General features: G+C 35.7%; 1 protein-coding gene across 2 annotated transcripts in view; it reads left to right on the forward strand.

Moving 5' to 3' along the window:
- SGCZ (sarcoglycan zeta) overlaps positions 1-19,184 on the forward strand; it is a 227,852-nt gene that overhangs the window by 146,932 nt on the left and 61,736 nt on the right. For both annotated transcript variants that reach the window (XM_075709321.1, XM_075709322.1), the window contains exon 3: positions 5,718-5,805. In XM_075709321.1, coding sequence (XP_075565436.1) covers positions 5,718-5,805 — 88 coding nt within the window. The remainder of the gene's footprint in view (positions 1-5,717; positions 5,806-19,184) is intronic.

Here is a 19,184-nt window from a genome sequence, read left to right on the forward strand (position 1 = left end):
AGTGGTATGCTTGCCCAAGCACAGGAATCAAATCGTAAGAGAGCTAGTGCTTGCACTATAAGCTGTGGTATACATATTGCTACTATTCCTAAGAGTGTCAAAGTGGGTGGTGTTATCATAATTAACGGTGTTCTGAGCATAAATCTAGGATTATATTTAATTATACAGTGTATCATCTTACCTAGAGTAAACTAATGTTCTGTTAAACTAACTGGAATTAAATTGCTCCATTTAAACTGTTTCTAATTTAAAGGGTGCATTTTGGAAATACTTTTCAAAACTGAGCTAATTAGCTGGGATTGCCTTTTTGAATGGTGTACAAAAGGCATGAAATTTGTCCAAAATATGTTAAAAATAATTGAACCATCTGTAAAAAATGAGAGTTTTGCTATGATTGCTCATGTAGAATATTTTTTAGTAAAATGCCTTTATAAAGCAATCTACTGGTCTTTCATGTACTTACAGTAATCTGCTCCTCTAATTCTAAAAATAAAAGTTGATATTTATTAGTATTGCACTGTGATCCTTACTCCTAGAAAAAAACCCCAACCTTTCCCCTCCCCACCCCACCCCCCCCAAATTTCCATTGTATTTATGACTGGATTCAGATTCAAGAAAGCTTTCTGAAAATATCCCCTAAATTCATTTGTTTATTTTTCCCTTTAGGAATCCCAGCTGCAAACCTGTTTCAGATAAGAAATGACTATAATAACATCATGTTCATCTGGTTTGCCTTTAATACACAACTGAAAATCTTGAAGTTGTAACATTTTCGGGGCTTATAACAGGAGTCATCTCACGGTATCTTGAGCATCAGCTAGTTCTTGAGGTCCTCATATCTGTCAGGGAGCAGCGAGTGCTGCTGCTCCCTAAGGGGTGGGGGGAGCCAAGCAGAACAACCCTGCCGGGAAGTGTTCGCATGGGGCTGGACTGAAACGGGCCCCTGCCAGGGGTCGGGAAGGCCCCAGGGAGATTGGGCAGGGACAGTAAGGGCTGGTGGTGCCCTCATGGCCCTGAGAGCATCCCTTTACAATATTTTAGTTATTAGCATATTGTTATTATTAAAAGCTCTATGTAACTGTAAAAATTTTCTTACTATGTTGCTTTTTGTAACATAATTTTTGAAATGGCATCACAAATCATTTACTACCTCTTTTCTGAAGACCACATTTACATAGCAGTACAGAAACAGAAAGATCAAGTGTTCTATTAATGAGAAGGTGTATATATGAAGCGTAGTACGCTATATGAAATCATGTCTTTTTAAAAAGAAATTATTAACAAATTAGTAACAGCAAAGACGTTTCTGTGTCAATGTGTCATGCATCAGATATAAAGGATTATCCTTCAGTACAGAATTTAAATCAGGAGAAATTATATTTGAGGTGAAATGTTCTTACTCTGATACATGTGATTCATTAGGGATTGGGGAAAACCACAGAAAGTTGCATTCCCCAAATAAAACCTTTTACCTCAGGTATTTTAATTTAAAAGGTTTAGCTTAAAAAAAAAAGACCTTTTCAAGACATAAGATTCAGTATTTTATTTTGCACAGCTGAAAATCTTTCCCTATTAAGATAACTGAGTTCAGAAAAAATTTCCAGAAAAAATAAAACTGACATAATCTCACTATCTGAAATTCTTTGTTCTTTTTTTTTTTTTTTTTTTTCATCTGTTTGCAAAGCAAGCTTTTCATTGTCCTGTAAATGGCCAGTATAGCTGAAGGAAAGCAACTTTCCACTAAGGAACTAGCTGCCATTGGCGTGCATGAAGAGTTCTTACAAAATCATCACATGAACAGTATGACCTGTTCCACTTAAAGGTTTTTCACTGGCTTTGCAGTATACGTGAAACTATTCCTGTAAATGCTTAACAAATACAGGTAATCTCAGAGTAAATTTGTACAGCACACTAACTGCTATGCTTAATTCATCACACATTCTTGCAGTTCAAGTTAGAATTATAAGGAGTCGGAAAGAAGCCATGGTTGTATGTATGCTATGAAAAATGAAGAAACAGGAGGGCAAATTCTGAATTTCCATGACAGAAAGGGAGAGGAAAAAGGTCAGCAGTCCTCTTAGAATTCTTTTGCATGTGCTTTTTATGGAGGAAAATTTCATAATATAGATTTCAGATTGTAGTGTTGGATTTTGGGGACTACTTTGCTCCAAGGTTGAATAATACTGGTAATCCAAAAGTGGTCTAAATTTCCTGTACCTCAGGAAACTCCCTGTTCAAGTGTCCCATTCCACAGGTTCAGGCAGCAAGAACAGCTTCTGAACTCAGGAGACTGGGGTTGCAAGTTGGCTTGGCCTTTTCCAGGGGTAGAAAGTTTGGGATGGACAAGAGAAACCTGCCTTTTTATTTCTTTTTCTCATGCATTCAAATTAACTCAGTGTCAAGAAATAATATTAGGTGATGAACAACTTCTTCAAGGATGTTCCTTGCAGTTGCTCATGATAACTTTTACACTGCATGTATATGATTATATTCTAAATACGGAGCATGTCTGTTCCTGATATTCATAACACTGAGCTGCAGAAATACATGGAACTCATTTTATAGCACCACATTACTTTATTAAATGTAAGGGAATATGTTCTTTATGTTCACCTCTAAATGGAAGATCTGATATGTAGCTGTATAATGTCAGCAACAGAAATAATAGATCTTTGCCCCTTTTTTCATGTGTGATTTTTTTATCAGGTACAACCTAAGCTTTTTTCATTAAGTAAATATACAAAAAATATTTACTAATATATCAATCTCATTTTTTTATACTTTATCAGCTGTTGCGTGACATCAGCCTAGAAAGTAACTGTGCATGGTTCTAGGCTTGTCTGATTTCAGAAAACATCTTTACTTCCAAATATTTCCACAGTATTTGGAGAGCTTAATCATCCAATTCTTTTTTCTATTCTTTGTGTTTATATATTCATCAAAACTTTTTATTTCTAATTTCCAGGAAAACAACATGATGACATATTTCTAACTCCCTTCTGACATCTGAATGTAAAGTATTTTGTGGATTACCAAGTCTATTAAATTACAAGCTGAATTTCACATCAAAAGAGTAGCAGATCTCGTGACCCAGAGATAAATTTATCCAACATTTTTATGCTGTAGATGTACGTTAATTCATATTCATATGACTGACAGTCATCTCGACTTTATAGTCATCTTACAGATCTAAAATTCCACTGACTTTAGCTAAGTCTTCTCCGAGTTGCTAACTCTGCTGAGTAGACTACCTTTGAGTACCTTGAATCTCTGTCTTTGGGCACTTCCTGTGGAAAACAGAGGTGCAGGTAAACCATGTAGACAAAATACTGGACTGCTTAAATTTATAGGAGTTTTGCCACCGGGTTTTCTTTGGTTCAGAATTTAAGCTTGCAGCTCGATATTTGACATCCAGGAACTAAGGAATATAGATTTAAGTTCTTAACTTCTTCATCCCTCTTTTTATATTTTAAATAAGACAAGAAAAGGAGAAGAAAGGTTTGGCTCACCTAATCTTTCATTATCCTGTACTTGAGAATTTGATGCCCAAGGTCTTCATTTACAATTAGAGCCTGAGCACAAGAAACCTGAGAGGCAGATTTTAGCCTGAGAATCTTATTAAGTATTTTCCTAAGGTGAAAAGAAAGAAACCTTCAGATCAGATTATGAACAGTGTTTGGAAGTGTAAGTTATCAAACCCTTAGATGAGCAGGCAAAACCAGGTATAGCAGTACCCTCCCTTGCTAAGGGTGAGATTGTTCTGAGAAGACTCTTCTCCAAATACTGACTAAGCAAAAGTGAAAAGGACTTCTTAAAAATATACTTTGGCATGCAGCTGTCTATCAGGACAACATCCTTTCCCAGAGCAGCAGTTGCCTGAACTAATGATCTTCAAAGGACCATAAGGAAAGTGGAAATCAAATCAAGTGTTGAGAAAAAGGTCCTTAGCAGCTGCTTTTGTTGCCAGGAGCTCCCTTGATTGCATCACATGTTTAGCTCAGACCAGTCACATTGAACACAGTGTCTCACTGATAATTACAGCTTTTTATCTAGAAAGATGGACAAGGCAAACAGCAACTTTAATCTGCCAGTTTCTGTGATGCAGAGCTAATTGGCAGGATGTTAGAGAGGTCATAGCATGGTCTAGTGAGAGATGAAGTGCACCTGAACTCTTAGAAATTAGCTCAGAATAATTTCAGACTTCCCAGGGAACTGAGTATCATTTAAAGTTAATAATCACAGTGAAAACAACTGGGAAGAGTGTTTCTTGCAGACAAAAGCCCTGGATTCAAAGGAAACGATTGTAAGGTATAGAAAAGTTAGTTGCAAACCTAATGCATCATTCAGGTAAAAATAAATCTTTACATATGGCTCCTTAACTCCTTTCGTTCTCCTCAAAAAACATTCAAGAATAGGAAGACCTTGTTAAGTGGCACACACACAAGCAGTCTATCTAACCTAATATGCTCAATCCAGGAATGACAAATAATGGATGCCTAGGGAAGAATCTAAGAATAAAACTCATATATAATAATTGTCAGAAATATTTTCCTAGCCCTTAGTCATTCCTGCCTAAGGCACTTTCCCAGCTGTTTCTGTGAGGTGTCTTACTGGTGTTGGATAAACTTACCTAAGCATAGGTAAGTGCTAGCAAACTGCCAGAAGCATTAATGTACCCATGGTCTTGCTGCAAGCTCCAGGGGAAGAACAGTGTGATAGCAGGTGATACCAGGGAGGAAAGTGCCTCCTCACAGCAGCAGCCACCCTCCCAATTTTCCCTCCCCTCATCCTGCCTCCAACAAGAGCATGATCAGCAAGCTCTAGTTTTTTTAGGCTGGGTTTCTCTTGGCTCTCTGTTGAAGCTCTTCCCCTTTCCCATGCATCTGTCCTTCCCCTGGAGGAGCGGCTCTGGCTCCTCATTCTTCAAGAAGCAAAATTCAATTCTGTCTTCATTTCTGAGATTCCTTAAGCTGGCTTTGGACACAGGATATGCCTACACATGTATATGTAAACATTCCTCAAAAGCTTAAACCTAGTAGGATGCTGATTGCAATGTAGTCATGCTGCAGACTGGCTCCAAAAATGTTAAGACTGTACTTAATATCATACAGTGTTTGTCTTTTTTGCTACGTCAGCTTGATCACTAATAGTACCTGTCAGGTACTATTGGTGGTGGGTCAGGGTTGTCTGTTATATGACCTCACCTTCCAGTGCTCTCTTTCTTTGCTTTTTGAGAATAATGATACCTTTTAAATTCAGAGAAATGCATGGCTACGTTTGTAAGGTTTTAGTAAGTGCAATCCAAATACTATAGGTTGTACAGATTAATAGAATAATGTAGTATAGCGTTGGTTAGGTAGTTAGAAAAGTATATGTTAACAATATATGGAAAAGGCTAATGAAACAGGTTTGTGTAAAGGCTTTTTGAATTTCTAACTTTGTAATATCCTCAGGAAATAAAGCCCAATTTATAAAAATTAAGTTCAACTCTGATTTCTAAAGCAGGGATTCTATGCACAAAGTTTTTAAAATTAAAATAGTATTCTTGTTATTCTTTTATATAAAAATTTAACTTGTAAAGTACTTTATTAAATTATTAAAAAGGCTATTATATTTGACACAACTCCCCTTTCAGCATGCATGTTTATATTTAGTTCTAGCTTAATTCTACCTCAATTTTTTGTTCTCTTATTTATTGTCTTATACATGTTTCCCAGGATAGCCCACTGGTCTTACAGTCTGACAGAAATGTAACAGTGAATGCAAGAAATCACATGGGACAGTTAACTGGACAACTGACAGTAGGTGAGTGTTCTTTATTGACTGTTATGTATATCAGTTTAGCTTTATAAGTAGGTTTCGTTAATTAACATCAAAGATAAAATATTGCTGAACAGTCAGAAAAAAATCTCGTCACCATACTAAAAAAAAAACAATGCATACAATGGATCATAAGAGCACAATTCACCTTTAGCTGAAGGCAGAGAAAGTAGAAATGCCTCAAAATAGTTAAAACATAGCTTAATGAAAAATGATTATTTTTGAGACGGCTGTAATAAAACAAACTAAAAAAAACGCTCAGCAAAACTTGTTTCAACAACATTTTCAGTGGGATAATAATCATTATTTTCTTACAAGTTCTGTCAGTCTTCAATTACTTCAGTGGGAATTGGTTTTCCCCATTACTCTTGTAATGTATTTGGTATCACCATATATTGAAAACAGTTGGAGTAATAAAATGTAAAAAAAAACAGAACAAAACAAAAATCCAAATGCTTTCCTACACTACAAAATTTAAATGGAAAGTGATCATACTGCCAGCCATTCATTAAAATGGTGTCTGATATTTTGGAAAATACAAAAGGTAGCAAATCAAAGTTACAAGTGAAATCAAAATAAAAAATCCTGTACTTACATTCCACTTTTCATGTATTTTTCCCTGCTTTTATTAAGTTTACCATGTTATACTGTGTTTTTAGCACAAATCATCATATTAGTAAATAAGAAGTAACTTTTTTATATATATCTTCAGTACTAGAACAGTACTGAAGATATTCATTGCTTTTAAAGAATATTGGCTAAAAAATTCAGTACAAAGTAATGTTCTAGATCTGTTAGAAAACAGTTTATATTGACTGGAAATGGGATGAAAAATATACAAACATATATGTGTAAGATACTAATGTATATATAAATTTGAGGAGACAACCCTTAGACTCTGTGTCTTTTCATTACTTTTCACTTTACTTCTGGATTAAACGGTGTTTTATCCACTCTTTTTCCTCATGTGCCGAGGATATGCTCACAAATATTTTTAACTTAAACTCTAGTTGTAATCTACACTGAGCTTTCATACTGGCTAGAGACAGTGGCTTCAAGTTGTAAAAAATTTTTGGCAAGTGCATAGAGTGACACACCATCTGCACTGATTTCCCTGAATGACCACATCAAATGAGTGTGCAAAGGTAACCAGACTTGCTAGCAGATACAGATGAGGAAAATTAAGGTAACACCTGTTCTAGCCATATTGTACTTGCCCAGTGTGTTTATGGAATGCAATTCTGTTTCATCTAGTAGCTGTGTTATTAAAACCTTCCACTTCAGCTAGTAATTGCTGAAAGGTGAGTTGCCCATGGCAAACATTCACATTGGCTGAAATAGATATGATATTCTGATTGCTGACACCATTCCTGCTAAGTGAATCCAGCACTGAAAATGTATGTGATTGTACTGAGACTGACCTTCTTAAAGGCATCACACTAGAGGTTAATGTTCTAAAAACATAAAGGCCTGAAGAAAACATGTGTTCTTACGTTACCATCATTAGAGTGAACACCTGTAAGCTTCTTGGTGTGCAGCTGGTGCAGAGTGTCTGGAGAGTGGAAGTTTGCTAAATTGCAATATTGTATTTACATTATTTCTTATTCTTTATCTTCCTTTTCTTTTTCATAATGGCTATATGGCCTTTATTCTTTCCTATATTCATATAAAAATCTGCTTCTTTATTTTTTAGAAATTTCTTATATGGTGTTGAATGCATACTAAAATATTCCTTTCTTATTTATTATTTAATATTTCTTACTTAGCATAGGTACTCATGACTACCACTACAATGAGTAAAAGCCTGAACGTTCTACTGTTGGAAATCAAAGAAATTAACAGACACCTGAAAGTCAAAATGTATTATTCTTGCCCTCCCTTTCAAAAATGCTTGTTGTGTAAGGTAGAGCAGATAAAGACAAATTCTTGATTTTTGTGTAGGTAGAATCATGGAAACAACTGCTGAGAGAAGGGAGGAGGACTTTCCTGTACCAGGTTTGCTGATATCAGAAAATATTTTTTCTTTTTAGCTGTAAATATGCTCTGGAAAGTTCCTGCCTTCTTCAGAAATACTCTTTGTTCCTTCACTAGTGCTGCATGCTGAAGCAGCTGTATGTGTGCCTGCCCAGTGAAAGGGATGAAAATAAAGTGGAGGAAGCATTGAGGAGAAATATTTTTAAACTACCGAAAAACTAAATTATTATGCCTTGGGGAAAAAAATATCTAGTTAGTAACTTTGAAAAGTTCTTCTCTGTTAACTCCTTTAAAAATTTTAATAATAATAATAATAAAAAAAATTACTACATATTTTTGTGCATGGCAGGAGCATTCTGAAAAGAAAGAAGGATGCCCGTGCATTTGGGTGGATGATAATGCACTTGCTATGCATGTGTTATCATTGGCATTTTATCTGTATTTCACAGGACATAGGTGATGTTAAAAGGCAATAAATAGGCTGGTGTCTTGTCTTTGAGGCTCAAATTGCTGTCATTGGTCACATCAAATTTTAGGACAACTAAAAATTTTTTCTGTGGTATTTGGAATTGTGCCATGCAAGACTAAGACAGCCTTAAGAGCATCTAATTAAAACTGTTAATGGAAGATAGATTAGTGTAATGAAGTGGGGCTGGGAGGAAGAAGACTATATGGTCACCCAAAGAGAGGGAAAAACTCCAGTGAAACTCTTGATAACAGGTACTCAGTTCTGTGAGTGACTATGGAAGACAAAATATTTCTGTAAACTGCATCATTAAGACACCTTGGAGCACATCCTAAACTAGAAGGAGTGAAGGAAAAGTATATGAAAAAATAAGATATCTAAGAATACTGGATGATTCAGTAGTTACATGTTTAAATAGTGTAAAGCCAAGTCATGGCTCCAGGTTTTACAATACCAAGGGTGCATCCATTATTAGAGTACCATGTATTTATACTGGCACTGAAAGCTAGAAGGAAAGTAAGTCACAGGTGTAGCGATGCTTTCTCTTGGGATCTATACCAACTGAGCTAGAAATGTTGTTTTGTGCTTTGGTCTATTTATGACATATGGTCTGGAAACTGCAAAGTTTGTGTCTGGATCTCCAAAAGGACTCCGCAGCCTTCAGTTTTCAGACATGCCATTTAAGACCAACAGAGCAGATTTAGCACAGACGTAAAGGATACCTACAGAATAAAGATGTAAAGATGATCATTCCTTGATTTTTACATCTAAGCTAGACAAGGAAAAGTAATCACATCTCTCCCTTCCCAACCCTTACTTAGCAATACCCTTTGCATTATGCATTCTACTGAATTACTAGACACAACCTTTTCTCTCTGTTTAGTCAATGTTTGCACAGTTTAAAGCTATATGTAAAAAAATCTACTAATTCTTTGCCAATCTTAGAAATGCACAACAGTTGCTCACCTCAAGCCGGAAATCTGTTGTCTCCATGTTCTCTGCACAGACCACATATACCTCTGCTTTTTTTTGTGGAGGACATTAGGCTGACAAGTGCTAAAGGGATCAAAATTAAATATGGTTGAAAGGAGACATTTGAAGCCCACATATGTACTTACCATAACATCATCTTCAGATTTGATTATTACTTTACCAACTTTCTCATTTTTTCATGAGGTTGTTGGTTGTTAGGGGTTTTTTTTCTCCCTCATTGCTGCAATAATTACTTCTGACAGGTATTTCTGCTATTGCTTGACCCTTTTTCATTCATAAAGATCCCTGGGGATATCAGAAATCTTTTTCGAATATGACATACAGATAAATGTGCACTTCATTTTTGCTAAGCTTTGTGGTCTTTAAGACAGAATCATAACTCTCATAGAGGTCCAGAGCTTTAGAGAGCTCCTAAACCTGTAGCTCTACTCACTGAGATCTCTATGGCTATGCAAATTGAGAAAAATTATTTGAATATCAATGAAAGTTATACCACCACACTTTTGCAATTACTTTTTTAAAATAGCAGGCAGATGTATAATTTTCAATTACAGCACTGGTAAAGGCTGATAACAGTACTAAAAGATATAACTATTCAAATAACTGGTCAAACTTGATGACACTTTCCATACATTTACCACAAAATTTTGTTATGTATTCAAGATTTTTTTTTCTTAAATACATGCTTGCTTACTTGTTGTGTTCCACCACGAGTACATGGGGTATTGTGCAGAAATTATTGGACATTAAAAACTATAGGTATGCAACCTTGTGGGAGTGGAAATAGTCCCCTTCATCATTCTTAACTATATCACATACGCCAATCGCCTGTGCCTATATCTACTGATACATTACCAGGTAACACATCACGCTACTTCTTCGTTTCCAAGGTGATCAAGGTAAATCATTACCTAAATGTTGCTTGTGATGTTCCCGTTGCAGATACCTCAATCCATTTTATTGTATTTGGTCTAGACATCAAGAAGATCTGAAGCAAGAGACAACATCTCAAACGTTCTTGCTTTTAGAATTACTTGTGGTAGAACTTGTAATAATATGTGTGCACATGTGGCTCTAAATATTTGATATCTATTGTCAGACATTTACTTATTTAAGATTATTATGAACTTCAACTAAGTGTCTATTAAGGCAATGGAAGTAAAAACATGCTTAAGCAACAATGGATAAGAAGTGCAGCTATATTTTTTAATCATCTTTGTATACATAGTAGCCTCAAATGTAGGTAAGGTCTTTTTTCCTAAGTTTTCCAGGAAGAGGGTAGTTTCAGGGCAGTCATACACATATACCCTTTCTCACAGTAGGAAAAGGGAGCAAAAGGGCTCAACTCCTCTCTGTCTTATCTGTATGGTTGTTCTTGTATTGTCAATAGTAGGGTGCTGGGGAGAGAAGGGATGATGTTTTACAATCCTGCATTAGCTGCTTCTACCCTTCAACAGGGCATATACGGATCAGAACTTAATTGTCAGGAACATGTAAAATAAAGCGTTTCTCCTTTCCCTTACAGGGAGGTTTGCCTACCTGTATTCCCAAACTACGGTAAAATTTCAAAAATCTAAAATATATTCAACATTCTGCTAGTCTAATTTTCATATTAAAGCAATTGCTTTTGTAACCACTGTGGTACAGGAGGATTATGAATATTGTTAAGAAGACATGTTGCAAAAACAAAGTCAGATAAATGAGTCATCCATTTCTTAGCATTCTTTGAATTTGTATTCCTTAACTAAAATACAGACTGAAAAAAACCTAATTTTGATCCTTAAAACCACTTTAATGTGTGGAAATCAGAAATGCAAGCAATTCACTTTAGCATATCTAGATGAATTAGTAGTCCAGCTTTTGCAGTGATGTACAAACAGTAGTATTTCATATTGAACTTCAGACTCAATATGTAATAGCTTAAAATCTTTTGGGTCATTTTATTGTTAATCAGGTTCTTCTCATTGTAGCAAAGATTTTAAACTTATAGTTAATTCAATCCCTCTTCCTTTTCTAATCCAAAAAATGAACACGGATTCTGTAATTTCTGTGCTAAATTACTTGCATTGCTCACATTTTTTCAGGTGTTTTTGCACCTGAAATGGAATTTTCTGTTGAAAATTACTCTGTTGTCTAATGTCTTCCCTTCTTTTAAGTCAGTTACTTGTCAATTCACAGAACATTTAGATAACTTACACAGCAAAATATTATACATTCTGAGCATACAAATTTTACAGGATAATGTTTCTTACCAAAGTTTTATAGCCAGCTAAACACTCTTTCCAAGTATAAGAATATAAACAATTTATCAGGAGGTGAAAATACAGCTCATCTGCTAGTCTGAGATACAAATCCATTGTCAGATCTTTTAAATGGAGGTAAATGTGAGATAACTTGTCCTTTCTAAGTACAGGTTAGCTCCCTTGTACTTAACTGCAGAGTTAAAGGACCTCTTTCAGCTTGAGGAATCACTGCGGAAGGTATGAGGGAGTGGTGCCTGAGAGGCCATATGGCTTTGCATCTCCTCCTGGCAAAGTGCACGAGATGAGCCAAGAGGCAGTCAGAAAGCAAGCCATGTTGCTCATAATGGTTGAAATGTCCAGCTGGAATCTGAGTCTCATCCCTTCTCATAATTTACAGTGCAATGCGACGTTGCCTCTGTTTCTGTCTGTCTGGTCGCTGGAAAAGTCTTTTTACAAACCATCTGTGCTGTAACAGGTTTTGTAATAGGAGCTCACATAAAATATATTCAGATATACTCTTAATGACTTTGGCTAAGCTATCATGAGAATATACTCCTCTTAATTAATTATCTTGAAGTGTGGTATTAGGAAAATGTGAAGCTCTGACAACTGGTCAAAACTTCAGCCTCTTTGCCAGCACTTTGATGGGTCTCCCAAAGTAGCCTTTTAAAAATTAACATGCTATTTATTTAAAATTCATCCATATTTCTTCTGCAATTCTCTGTTTAAGTCATCTTCCAATAATAGAAAGCCTCTTGACATGTTTGCTTTGATTCAGCATCAAGAGGCAGTGACAGTTAATGGACTAGTAAAAAAGAATTGCAAACAACTCTTTTGTAGTTTTTACTTCTATTTCACTTGTAAATTAGTTGCATCATTCTTGGTGTTAATCTGCATATGTACATTTGACATTTCAGCAGTGGAGAACTTAGGCTTTTGTGACTAGCCCTTGCATTAACTGGATTGAAAAAGAATACTTTTTTTATACATCCATTACATAATTAACTCATAAAAAACTATTAAATATACTTGGTATCATCAACTATTTGCAATCCACTTTGTGCTTGGGTAACAAGATCTGTTTGAAAGAGAGAAATACTTTACACAGTACTTCAGATTGCTTTTAATCATTTAGGTACATTTCCAGTTTTTAAGCAATATCTTTTATATCTTTATGATACTCATATGTTACGTGCAGACATAACACTACATTGCTGTTTAATATTTGAAACACCCTATGGTGTAAAATGTATCTTACATCTCCCTTATGAATTGCCATATGAGAACTGTGCTATAAAAATAAGAGTAGTAAGCTATTTCTCTGTCACTTATTAGGACCAAGTGGTAATTCTTTCTGGTAGGTATGGCCATTATTTAACCTGAAACCTCCTTCCTGAAATACAAGAGCATATCATGTCAGTTGATATGTCAAAAATTAAAAATTCCCCCATGAATAAACACAAATGCAAGCAGCAGTAGGACAATAATTAAATTCTGTGCAATTTCTGCATGGTTATTTCACTGGCGAGAGCGTTTGTGCATTGTTGGTTCTAAACAGCGTAGCAAAGAAGGTCTATGCTGTGGATATAAGATTCCTTGCTTTATGTTTTATCATCCTCGCTAGCGTGTTTTACGTAATTTTCTTCGAATCTTAAAAATAATAATTTTTTGTTAAATTATTTATCATCAGTACTTCCAGAGCTGGGGTCTTGAGACCTCTTCCTCTTGTTTCTGCATTCAGTATATTTTTTTCTTCTTTCTGCCTTCTTCAGACTCTAAAAGTTTTCGACATTTGAGTCTTGATCCAACTGTTGTTCTTTCCTTTTTCTTTCCCTCAGTCTGAGCTCAGGAAGACTATTTCTACCTTGGATACAAGGTACAGCTTGTGTTAGTTCATATCTGAAGTTGCATTGATCTAATGTGGAGAGCACCTTTTGCTGTCTGTAACTGACAGACAAAAAGAAAAACATACTTTGTACTTTTATACCTAGTCTGATACTTCTCTCTATAATATTTGTAGCATAGACAAAATACATGCAGGTTATTTTCTCTCTCTTTTTCTAAGTTTATTCATCATATATGTTTGGAAGGAATTTTGAGATGCAGTACCCGGTTTTTGATGTGTTTTTCTTTCCATAATCTAGAGCTGGTTTGGAAAGGACAAGCATATAGAGGAAAAGATGCCTTTTCAAAGTCAGAATATACATTCTTAAGTTTGGACTTTAGAAATCCTCCAAAGCATATGCAGCTGCTGGGCAGTGTGCTGTCTTTTTTCTCCTGTAACTGCTCCTATTTTCTTGTATATATTCTCTATAAATCTTAATTTTTGTTGAGCTGCTGTTGTGAAATTGGACTTTTTAATTTTTTTTTACACATGGAAAAGGTACGAAGCTACATCAGAGAAAGTTCAGATTGCACTTTAGGAAAAGGTTCTTCACTGAGAGTGTGGTTGGTCACCGGAACATGGGTCCCCAGGGAAGTGGTCACAACACCAAGCCTGTAAGAGTTCAAGGAGTGTCTGAATGATTGCTCTCAGTCATATGGTTTACTTTTAGTAGTCCTGAGGGGACCAAGGAGTTGGACTAGATGATCCTTATGCATCCCTTCCAACTTGAGATATTCTGTGATTCTTTTGAAGGGGTATGGAATAAATCTGTGGAGGGAAGGAAGAGGAAAAAGTAACAGGTCTTCTTCAGGTATCCTGCTGGAAGCCAGGCTTCAAGTGAAGCCTCAGGTCCCAGCTGCTGACAGTTGGTGCTGGCAGGAATAGCCAGACACACATGGGACTGGCCCCATGCTGGCTTCCCGCAGGATAACCTTCGGAAAAGCAGCAGCCACAGGTGTCTCTTCTCGTGAAAGGGCAATAGTTAATGTTCTGTACCCACTGTCACTTTAGAGATGATGGGAAAAGGATGAAAGGGAGCACTAAATCAGTGTTTTCCAGGCAGTGATTGTGGAGGGGGAGCAGGAGTGCATCAGTGACCCTGTGCACAGGGATGTTACGTTAGGTATGAGCCTCAGCTCGGTGCCTTAGTATTTCATCTCAATGCTAACTTTGACTCCAGATCATCTGTAGTGAGACTTGACATACGCTGAAGTAGATTTAAATCATCAGTGGCTATTTTGCCAGCGGTACAGCATACCTCCACTAACTTTTCTGCTTTATAGGCTTTTTATTTTACCTTACTGTATTTTAAATGCAAGTCTGGATGTTTCCACTGTTTCTAGAAAAATTGGCACTGAAAACTAGGAAAAAGGATATTCTGTTCCAATTTGTAAATAATTTATCCTCAAAAGTAAAATGTATTATTTTTTTTCCCCTGTACCATACCAGAGGACATGGAACTATGAGCAGTGGTTGGATTTAATTGTAGAAGTAGAGTCTGAGTGGGAAGAGGTCATTAGTGGTTTGCATGGTGGTACAGAAGGGTTAGTGTTTAAACATTAATCCATTGCCATCTGTCCTGCTGTTGTTACCCACACGCTGTTGGCCAATACAGACAGCGTAACTACTGCCCAAACGTTCAGAGCAAGGAAGGAGACGTGATTTCCTTTTGTAGGATAGAGATCCCAAAAGGCAAAGAAATAGACATTATTCGGAGGTATTTAAGTAGGTTTTGAGGGATACAGCATACATCTCCAAAAGATGGTTCTAATTCTTTGTCCTTAGCTTTGTCAACTGCTAACACTTGATTTAACTGCAAAAACAGGTGCTGTGCATGCATTGTGACATTCACAAAGCTGCTGCTGGGTGCTAAGCATTATTAAATTACCTACAGCATCTGGACCTTTAGCAAGTCCCAGACAGGACATTAAGATTTTATTTTTACCCCCTTTTTTTTCCTGATGTTCAGACAGCTCATTAATTAAGAATATATTATTCTAATAGGAGTGGCTTAAGTGAAAGACAAAATAAGGGCAAATAAATGAGAAGCTATTTTTTAACTTAATTAAATATGAAAACATAATAAAAAAGAGAAAGAGAAGAGCAGTGAGGTTTTTCTGATGTTCTCCTTTACTTCAGAGCTACAGAGAACACTTGGAAGAGATTTTTGCAAGTGTGTAGTCAGGCTTGGAAACATTTGTCTGTTTGTCCATGAAAATTATTTGTCCATACAAGATCATGAACCTCTTAGATGCAAGTTCTAGTTCATACCTATTAGATGACTGGTATTAAAAAATAAAAAACCCTTCTGTTTTCTAGAATTTCCTCACACATGTCTTTAGACTATCACAAATTGCATCTCACTTGTAGCAATTATTGTGTTTTTAAAAACACTAACGTCAAAGTTTACTTTTTATTACACTGGTTTGTCTGAGTCCTATAAAAATGCGCAGTTCTAAAACTAACTTCAATGTATAACACTGAAACTTTAATAACACATTGGAAAATACAAGTTAATAACCATAACTAGAACAGAGCTGGTTTGTTGTGGTTATTTATCAAGATAATTATGTTTATTTGTCTTTTAATTACTTTGCCTCTATTCAGAACAGTATGGCGTTTCAAATTCCGTATTATGCCAATACTAGAGATTTTTAATTGTGCCATTCGTAGAGGAGCAGAGCTATTTTGATGTAATTTGTCTCAAGCAGGTACAGGACATTTAAAGGTATGTTTAATATAGATTTTAAAAATTTCTATAATACATAAACATATCTCCAAAAATACCTTATTTTTCCTTAGGTTATTCTTAGGGTGATAAATATTGCAGTTGCAGCTGAATTATGAACAGATGGCATTGAATTAATGATTAGCTGAATATTTTAAAATTTCAACCAGGTTTCTTCCTGTGAAGAAAAGCATTCCATAAATCTGAAATTAATTAGTCACTGGGAATAGTTATCACTCACTGAATCACTAACATCAGTTATAGATCAAAACAATACAGAGTGAGCATTTTTTCCAAATCAAAATTAAGCACTACGTTGCCTTTAAAATAAGTTATTCCAACATTAGAGTCCCAAAACTTCATGAGTTTCCTTTTGTGATGTTTTGGACAGATGTTTTCTTTGGAGAAGCTGTTTTGTTGCTCTTCTCTCACGTGTATTACCAAGGCACCTGGACTCTTTTCCACTTTAAAGTTGTCAGACACTAAAAGCTTCCTACCCATTTTGCTTCTGGAGTGGAGAAAGTGGTCTTCTATTATGGAAGAGGATGACGCGATGGTTCTGAAACTCACCTGTCTTTTAAGAAGGAAAATGAGATTTGCTAATCTTCTGTCTCTAGTTTGGACTTTTCTGGGTCTTTGTTTGCTTTTTGTAGTTGTTGTTGTTGTTTGGTTTTAACTTCTTTTCTCTGTGGAACTTATATAAGAAGCTAGATGCTAATTTACCACATCTGTTTTTCTCTGTGGTGGCATAATTCTAGTTGGCTTGCCATATTGCAAAAGCAAAAGTTTTCAGCAAGTCCAGACAAAAATTCCACTATGCTGCAGGTCTTGCCTCTGAATTCATACATCCATCTGCATCTAGGTTAGATTTCTTTCCAGATACAAAATCATACATTCCCTTGAGGACACTTCAGATTTCCCCATGATACCAAACTTGTTCCGTTACCATAAGATCTTCCTCCCGAAGGTATCAATATAGCCTTTCTAAGTGGTGTATTTGAAAGGTAGACAATCTTGGAGTGATTCAAATCACAGATGAAGACGCAGAATTTAAGTGTCAGCAGGGTAGGAATCTGAGGTAGATGTATTGTGTATTGAATTGCATCTGTGTATTGAATTGCATCTTCTGTGTTACAAGTCAACAATGAACTCCATTGAGAACCTTAATCGGAAGAGGCACTTCCAGAAGCTAAGAGCCCAAATCTGCTTTTATCCTGCTTCTGCAGCTTTCCTGGCCCTTGTCCGACTGTCAAGGACAAGGAGACAAGTAATTTCCTAAATGGGTAATACAAAAATCCTGAGAGCTGGGCTAAGCCATCATCGTCTTGTGCTATCATCATAGTGGATGCTAGTTGTTCGGAAATCTGCAAATGCAGTTCACCGATCTACAAAGTAGTAGAAGTGTTTAAAATTATCATTTTCTGGTCATCAGGCTATAATTTTTTACTCTTGTTTTACTACCCAGTAGTACCCAGTGGTAGCCTTGTTGTTGATGAATCCTGTGTATCTTTTAATATTTTGTACATTCTTTCATTAAATCTTTCTCAGGTAAAGTGTGATGATATGAAATGGTAACAGCTTTTGCATAGATAACTTCAGCATATTTGTACTCTCTAGCTAAAACATAATCTGAGAAACAGTCACTTTGGAAAAAAATAGATTTTCTAGTCCTCCCTATGTTATAGCTATCAGTGTTGAATTCATTTTATAAAAATGTAAAACTTTTTTTAACATTCCTTTTCCATGAAAGCTTGTAAGTACTCTGGTAGCTCATATCCTTTGTTTCAGCCGCCTTCTCTCAAAATGTGATGAATTCAATTATTTATCTCAAAAAATTTAATTTCCATTCAGAAATCTTTTAACAGTTTAATTCAGTACATAGTGAATAACAGTATACAATATTTTCTAGTCACAATTTTCTAGTCACAACAGGTTATATTTGGAGCCCATGGAAAACTGCCAAAAGCATTTGGAAAAAACAACTTGTATCTTTTTAATAAAATTCAGGGGGGAGGGAGAAAAAAAAAGGAAGATTGAAAACTAACCTCTGAATAATAAGTCTACATAGAGAATACAGGTAAAAACATTTAAGTTAGCTTTTAATTTATATTAATAAGCCACCAAAAATTTTCAAAATACCTAAAGAGGAGAAACAAATTTCAGAATGACTGTGTCTAATGCCTACAGAGAATATTAACAGTAAGAAAGACAAAACTGAAATGCTTTTCTTCTTAAATCTTCACAAAGCAAGATACATAACAGTTAGCAAAAAAAGGTTGCAGGGTAAAATCAGGAAGAGAAAAGGTAAGGAACCGTTAGGTGACATGAATGTATTTCACTTCATTCAATTTCAGTTCCAGTCCAGTTCACCTCAGAATGATAAAGCAGGCAACAGAAAGGTACTTGCACTATTAGCAATTATTTTAGAGAGTACGCAGATGAGAGATAAGGTCTCAAAGGATGCAAACAGGTCGAACATCAGATCTGGTTTTAAGAAAAGAAAAAAGCAAGGTTGTAGAGATTTACAGATAAGTGATTTTCAGTAGAATTTCTGGGAATTTTTTAGAACATTCAATAGAAAAGTCAGGCTAAAAGTCTGGCCTAAAGGAAATATATAATGATAAATAGAAACAGTTTAGAGAGGAATGAATGACCTTATGATCTGCAAGATGTTATATTTCCCAAGGAGAAGTGCAACATTCCTGTTTTGTCTTTGAGTTTCATCTATGTATAGATAGATGAAGCTATCTACTCCCCTCATACTCCCCTTACTGTCTTGTGCGTGCTCTTGCTATTTGATATGAATGTGCTGTTCATTAAGCACAGCATGTAGTCGGGTATCTCATACTATGTATTGTTCTGTCTTTTTTAACTCTCATTTCTTTTCAGTGGCATACGCTGTACATAATATACTTCTGTTATTTAGTAGGCAGCTTTGGATTTTCATAAAAAATGTAGTGGCCAAACAACATAAAAGTAACCTTATAGCCTAACTTTGCTAACAAAGACAATGGAAACTTTCCCACTGATTTTGTATGGAAAAGTAATGCACAGACTGCTTCAGTAAGCCTCAGC

Source organism: Pelecanus crispus, chromosome 4, assembly GCF_030463565.1.
Source record: "Pelecanus crispus isolate bPelCri1 chromosome 4, bPelCri1.pri, whole genome shotgun sequence".
Lineage (NCBI taxonomy): Eukaryota > Metazoa > Chordata > Aves > Pelecaniformes > Pelecanidae > Pelecanus > Pelecanus crispus.